The sequence below is a fragment of the Malurus melanocephalus genome, unplaced genomic scaffold (assembly GCF_030028575.1).
Source record: "Malurus melanocephalus ecotype Western Australia unplaced genomic scaffold, MMel_1.1 scaffold_803, whole genome shotgun sequence".
In the NCBI taxonomy this organism is placed as follows: domain Eukaryota; kingdom Metazoa; phylum Chordata; class Aves; order Passeriformes; family Maluridae; genus Malurus; species Malurus melanocephalus.
Window position 1 is genome coordinate 53,384 of NW_026624035.1, and position 7,229 is coordinate 60,612.

General features: G+C 49.7%; 1 protein-coding gene across 2 annotated transcripts in view; it reads left to right on the top strand.

Annotated features, from left to right (window-relative positions):
- Window positions 1–5,871: 5,871 nt before the first annotated feature.
- The window catches only part of EPC2 (enhancer of polycomb homolog 2), a 38,677-nt gene continuing 37,319 nt past the window's right edge, over window positions 5,872–7,229 (top strand). For both annotated transcript variants that reach the window (XM_057385262.1, XM_057385263.1), the window contains exon 1: window positions 5,872–6,277. In XM_057385262.1, coding sequence (XP_057241245.1) covers window positions 6,125–6,277 — 153 coding nt within the window. In that variant the 5' untranslated portion in view covers window positions 5,872–6,124. The remainder of the gene's footprint in view (window positions 6,278–7,229) is intronic.

The following is a 7,229-nucleotide window of genomic DNA, read 5'->3' on the forward strand; positions in this document are numbered from 1 at the left end:
CATTTTGATTGCATAACTCACCASCACGGCTGCTCAAAACTTCCTTTTGTTATTACAAATGCGTGCACRGAGCGTTGCAAACATTATCCCCACTCCTCATCAACAGCGAAACACTTTCATTTTCCTTTTGAYTCTTCTCGCAGCCCGGCAAATGTTTTTGTTTCTTGATGCACGGCAACGTTGCTGAGAGACTCTGGTGGCTTTTAGATTTTTATGGTTAAAAAAACCTAATTTTGCAGGAAAATGGGGGAAGCACAGAGCACACGATGACACTGCTCTCGAATGAGTGACAAGACACTTCCGTCTGATTTGCATCACAGTCAGATAAAAGTGAAATCTTCCTTTCTGGGGAAGCATCTCCCGACTCTGACAGGCACCAGCAGTTTGGGACAGGAGACTTCCTCCAGCAGTGAGATCTGGGTTATTTCTGCACGGCAGGAAATTGTTCTCACAGCGTTCTGCCCCATTGGAGAGAAGCGCTGGGGAGATTTTTTGGAGGTTTAATGGTTTTCTCTCTATGGAGCTGTTAAATATTCCCACTCCAGAGGAGCCCAAAGCAATGGCATCAACCCCAGAGCATCAATTCACCATTATGAATCAATCAGAAATGTTGTTAAATCCAGGCCATCAATCCAGAAGACAGCAGTGGTCAATGTGGGTTTGTCGGGGGTTTTTAGGTGGCTTTTATTTTCATGAAAGGTACACTTGGTGTATTTCCTAATTTCTTATTTTTATTTGCTGGAAGGTGTCCCTGCCCATGGAATGAAGTTGGAATTAAATGACCTTTAAAGTCCCTTCCAGCCCAATCTGTTCTGGGATTCTGTGATTTTATGATTTTACAGTCTCCTGTGAGGTTATTTTTACAAAGCAGCCCCACTCCTACCCTTGTGCTGCAATCCAGCTGAACTACAGAACTCAGAGAAGGAAAAGGAGCWGCTCTCACTGCTGGGGCAGAGTTTTCCAGAGTCCCCTTTATGGCCAGTCCTTCACTGTGGCTTCTGCAATCTGAATAAAGATAAAATCACTTCGCAATGCTCCATGAGTCTTACTTTATTGATGTTTTAAGATGCAGGATGGGGGGGTTGCTTTAATTTTTTGACACAAGCTGGGGATTCTCAGCTCCTCAAAACACATTGATTTAAAAAAAAAAAAAATCTTGTGTTTGCCTTCTGAGGTGTGAGATTTAGGGATAAATTTTAAACTTGTTCTTTGTGATTTTTCTCTTGTTTTCTAAATGACAGTTGAGTAAATCTCTCTATTCTTATTTTTCAAAGCTGCAGGGTAGAAATACCATCCTTATTATGTATTGATTGTAACTTTTCTGGTTTCTAGTCATAATTATGCTTTTCAYTGGTCTCTGCATTCAAAAGTTGCCTTTTTTCTGTGGCAAAATCTCAGATTTCCATGGGTTTGAGCTGCACTCATACAGGTGCCCAATGGCTTTTCTTGATAATCCCAAACCAAATTAATCTGTTTTCATATCTGAATTATTGCTAACTTACTTGTTGAATTGGGTTGTRAAAGAGCCCAGGCACAGTCAAGAGTGGATTTCTCTTTTGAGTCGGAATCCAAGATTTTACACCACAGGAAGCAGCTGCAGCAGGTTCCTTCAGAGAGCTCCCGGTGCCTGTGGTAACCTCCACACATAAAGAACAATTCCCTTTCATTTGAAACCTATTTCTTGACACAAATAGTTGTGATATAAAACTCTTMAATCGGGAGCTTCCTGCTGCTTTTCATCATTGTCCCTTCCTGCTRTAATTTGGGCAATCTGCTATTTTCATAGCTGTCCTTTTATTTCATTTTATTTGGCGTCGGGCTCGAGATTTTTAACTCCATTTTCAACTTTGATAATTTTCATTCAGAGCTTGCAATCTCCCAGGAAGTTCTTCCACACTCGAYTTCAGGGTTTGGCTGATAGGTTTCGCTGACCTTAGAGGGGAAAATTTGCAGGCTGCCAGTTCCCTAAACCCTYGGAATAATTAGAAATAGAAATGGTTGGGAATGATGCATTAACTCTGAACATTAGCCACTAAGCATGCTTACTGGCTACTTTGATCAAGCTCTTTTTTTCCTGACAAAACCCCCTTTGAAATGAATAGGACAGAGGTTCCTTTCACTTCAATCAGAGTTCTCAGACACGGGGAGAAAGAAGGACTTCATAACCTTTAAAAAGCCTCCCCTCGTCCATTCATGGATCTCCTGGAAAGCTCAGCTCTTTCCCTTGTGCTGAAGTTACTAAGGCAGCCCCTCCTGGACACTTGCAGGCTTCCTTCTAGCGAAGATTTCCTTAAACATGAGCTCAAACCCCTTAAACATGAGCTCAAACCCCTCTGTAACGAGGCTGGGATCTGGGGTGTACAGGGGCGTAGCAGTGGAACTGGGAATATTTTGTAGTGTGGATTTTCAGCATCACTTTGCTCATTGCACCTTCTGAGCCTGGACCTGGCACGTTGAAGGTGATTTTTCTGTACACTCAATATCTTGATTATTTTTGTGTATTTACAGTCATCAGCTCCCTAAAATTCCATTTCTCTTTTAACACCCTACCATGAATTTAGGTTTTGGACACCCCGCAAGGCTGGACAGTACTGTGCCTTGGCCAGGGCCGTTATCACTTCTGGAATCTCTGTTTCTACACATTTTGTGCTTTTTTTTTAAACTATTTCTTGTACTTCTGAGGTAACAACACACAGAATAAAGAAGTAGGACATGCTCCTGCTGTATCATGTTGTAATAACGTACACTGAGCTAATTAGCTTCTGTTTGGAGAAGATTAATGCAGTGAGATATGTACTATTAGTAAAAAACAAAAAAAACCAAAAAAAACCCAACAAATAAACAGGATAAATCTGTAATGAGACATCCAGAAATGTCCCAGCCTTCAGGCAGCTACGGTGAGAACAAGGATTCCTTGTGYTAAATGTCACTATGGAGAAGCAGAACCAAAAGCAAGGATGCCATAAAGCCCCTGAGCCTAYAGAGCTCTGACATTTCCACTGATATATATGTTCAAATAAAATCTGAGCATTTTTGTTCTATCCAGTGTTCAAGTGTGCATATTCAATTCCAYCACCTCTATGAAGATGAGTTAGAATTCAACTATTGAAGAAATAATTTTGTTTGAGACATTGTTCCCTTGATTTGTGCATCAAAAGTAAATTATTTTACCTACAAGTGAGTTAYAGCTCATAATTTTTTTACAGCAAAAATTCTTCTAAAACCCTATAATATTTTACGAGAGGAAGAGATCAGATTATGTGCTTAAAAGATGGATGGTTCTGGCTTAAASCTAAACTAATGTGAGCTGAAACTTTAGTTCTGCCCATTTTCAGCTCTGTGCAATGGCTTTTTTGACTACATAAAACAAACCCCTCTGCATCCTACAGGGCATCATTTAAAAAAAATTGCATTGCTTGTAGAAATAAAATAATGGGATGAGTTTAGGACTAAGAGCCACCTGGAGGGTAAATATGTTTCRTTTTTGTACTTTCCCTTTTTTTTTCTATTTAAGCAGTGAAAAAGAACAGAACATGCACACAAAGGGAAAGGTTATTATTATCTGTTGTTCAGCTGTGCTGACTGAAAAGGGAAACAAAAAAAAAATCTTACAGCAGTGTTTAAAACGTCTCTTTCTTGCAGAAGCAGAAAGTCCTGGTGTCTTTTAACTACTGGAGAACTGCCTGTTCCAGCAGCCACCTCAGCTGTCACATGGATGTCACCTGTGAGAGGGCACAGCCCAGGTGATGGCACCCAGGTGGAAAATACAGCTCAGGCACGRGAGTGTCACAACCACTGCTTGCAAATGCCAACCCTCGGCTGCTGCCAGCTCATCCCAGATCCACCAAACMTATTCGGGCTATGGGAAGTTTGGTCACTTCTAAAACATTATAAATTCTATGTTAGAAACTATTATTTTTTTTAAATATTTACTCATTCATTCTAGGCAAGAATTGTCTCTATTTAGAAATAAAAATATTCTAAGGGAATTACAAACAAGTGCAGGATAACACAATTTTGTTGTTTGTTCCTTATCTCATCTTTTTAAAGCTTCATTTGCTCACACGGCTGAACATTTACCTGATGCTTTCATAGGAGTAGTTAATATAATTTCCACATCTCTTTCCCAAGCTAATTTGGGTCCGTGGCTGATGAACACAATGTTCCTGCTGCTTCTTTCACCCTCTTGTGTATTCCTGTGCTTGTTCCATCTTCCTTCTCTCTCTCTCTAGCTGACACAATTCTTTATTCTTCATTTTGTAAATCATGTGTTTGTCACATGTATTTGCTATACAAAGCTACATAAATAAAAACCACAAGAGGTAACTAAAAATACACAGCAATTCAGGGACTGAACTTATTTTTTTCTAATTTAAAAAAAATAAAAAGGAAATTAGGTACAGTTGTGACAGTGATCCAAAGGGTGAAGTTTTGACTAAGAGTTTCAGTTTATTTCAGAAGGTGACACTGACAATTCCTGTGAGAGCTCTGAGGTGGAGATGAGAGAAGCTGCTGCCTGGTCTCAGGGTGTCAAAATAAAATGGAAGTGAGGAGATATTGGAGGTACTAAAGGTCTTGGATGAAGGGTTTTGCAGACTAACGTCAACTCCTGCAGGAAACTCTGGATGGGCAGAGATCTGAGGCTTTGTCCAGGTGAGGATTTGRGATTAGTAGTTCCAAGTTTTAGAAGATCACTCTTGGTGGAAAGAGTGATGAAGGAGTTTGGTAAACTAAAACATGAGTACCACCTCAGCATGAGGAATAATTTTCCATGAGGGTGGCAGAGCATGGGAACAAATTCCCAGGGAGAGTGTGGAATCTCCAGAGGCATTCCAAACCCACCTGGTTGCATTCTGGGTCACCTGAAGCAGGTGATCTTGCTTGGACTGGATGGTCCCTTTCAGAAGTCCCTTCCAACCCTAAATATTCGGTGATTCTGAGGGGGAAAAAAAAATTCAGAGGCACAAGTTTATTTCTGAAATGTTGGTTTGTGTCAATCCTCTTGATGTTTTCACGGCTGGAATACCTTAAGGGGACATGGATGAACTGTGGTCAAAAAACTGATGGTTTGTCCAGAGAGTGGGGACATTGTGGGGACACTGTGGGGAGAGTGGGGACATTGTGGGGACATGGCAGGGAGACACTGGGGACCCTGCAAGGATATTATGGGGACACAACGGGAACCTTGTGGAGACTCGGTGTGGACTTTGTAGGGGAAACGCTGGGGACACTATGGGGGAGATGGAAAGACACTGTGGGGACACGGCAGGGACAATATGGGACGCAGTGGCGACACTGGAGGGGAAACGGCGGGGACTTTTGGGGACGCTGTGAGGAGACAGTGGGCACCCAGCAGAGACACTGTGGGGACAATATAGGGACACTGTGGAGAGACTGCGGGGACACTGTGGGGACACGGCRGGGAGACAGCGGGGACACGRCGGGGGCATTGCTGTGACACTGTGGGCACACATTGGGCACCCGGCGGGGACACTGCGGGGACACCGCGGGCTCTCTCCGGACACCCGGCGAGGACTCTGTGGGGACACCGCGGGCTCGCTCCGGACACCCAGCGAGGACTCTGTGGGGACACCGCGGGCTCTCTCCGGACACCGGGCGAGGACACTGTGGGGACACCGCGGGCTCGCTCCGGACTCCGGGCAAGGACTCTGTGGGGACACCGCGGGCTCGCTCCAAACGCCTGGCAGGGATTTTGTGGGGACACCACAGACTCGCTCCGGTCGCACCCCGCACTCCGCCGCCGCCCGGTCCCGCCGCCCCCCTCAGGCTCCCTGAGGCTCCCTCAGCCTCCCGCCCTCGGCTGCGCGCGCAGCGCCGCTCCCGCCGCGCGGGCTGCCGGGAGGGCCGAGCGGCTGTGGTTAATGTCCGCCATGTTTGCCATGGCGCACGGAGCAGACGGAGCGAGCCCGGCGCGGATCTAGGGCTGCGGGGCGTGCGCTGCGGGCTACGGGCGGCCCCGCCGGGAGCTGCGCCGGGGCGGCGGGACCCTCCATGGTGGCGCGGGCGCGGCGCGGGAGCGGCTGGGAGGCGGCGGCGAGGCCGCACTGAAGGCCCCCCCCCCCCCGCCCGCCCGGCCCCGGGGTGTTATTGTGAGGGGGAGACAATGAGCAAACTCTCCTTCCGCGCCCGGGCGCTAGACGCCGCCAAACCGCTGCCCATCTACCGCGGCAAGGACATGCCCGACCTCAACGACTGCGTCTCCATCAACCGGGCCGTGCCGCAGATGCCCACGGGGATGGAGAAGGAGGAAGAATCGGTAAGGGAGCGCGGCGCAGGGGGGGCACCATTGTTTACAGGCACCCCCCGCACGGGGAACCGGCCGCCGGTATTCACCAAGCGCGCTACGCTCGCTCCGCCGCGGGGCGCTCGGAGCGCTGCGCAAACGGCGCAGCGTAAGCCGCGGTCCGGCGCCGCGAGCGGGGCCTGCCGCCGTCCGCCATCTTCTGCTGCGCGTCCCGGCTCGCGGGGCGCGGGTGAGCGGGGGGGGCTCGGCGTGAGGGCGGCGGGACGGGCCGGCGGCAGCGCGGCCAGAGCGGAGCGGAGCGCGGTGTCGGAGCGGCGGAGCGCCGTGTCGGAGCGGCGGAGCGCGGTGTCGGAGCGGCGGAGCGCGGTGTCGGAGCGGCGGAGCGGGACAGGCTGCCGGACGGGCTCCGGCTGCCGGGCAGGCTCGGGATGTCAGAGCGGTGGAGCGTGCGCGGGGTACCGGGGCAGTTCGGGGTGTCAGTTCGGGATGTCAGTCTGGGCTGCCCGAGCCGGCTAGCGATGTCGGAGCGGCACGGCGGCTTGGGATGCCGGCTCGCCGTGCCGGAGTGGCGGAGCGGAGTATCGGAGSCTCGGAGCGGGATGCCGGAGCGGCGGCACGGGGATGCGGGCTCGGAGTGTGCCGCTTCGGGGTGCCGGAGCAGCTCGGGATGCCGGGGTGCTGCAGCGGGCTCGGGGTRTGCGAGCAGCTCGGGATGCCGGAGCGGCTCGGGGTGCTCGGCGCGTTGTGGACTAAAGCTGATACTACTCCTGCCAACCCTGTTGTGAGTGGCTGTCAAGTCGCTCGGGCTGGAGATGGGGAGGTGGTGGCGGCGTGAAAGTGCTGGGTGCAGAGTGTGCTGTGCCACTCCACGGGGAACGAACGCAGCTTCTCCCGTTTCTCCGGCCGGGTGTCYCCGAGCCCGGCGGCAGCTCCGGTGTCGCGGCGTGTGGTGCTGTCAGTCCCG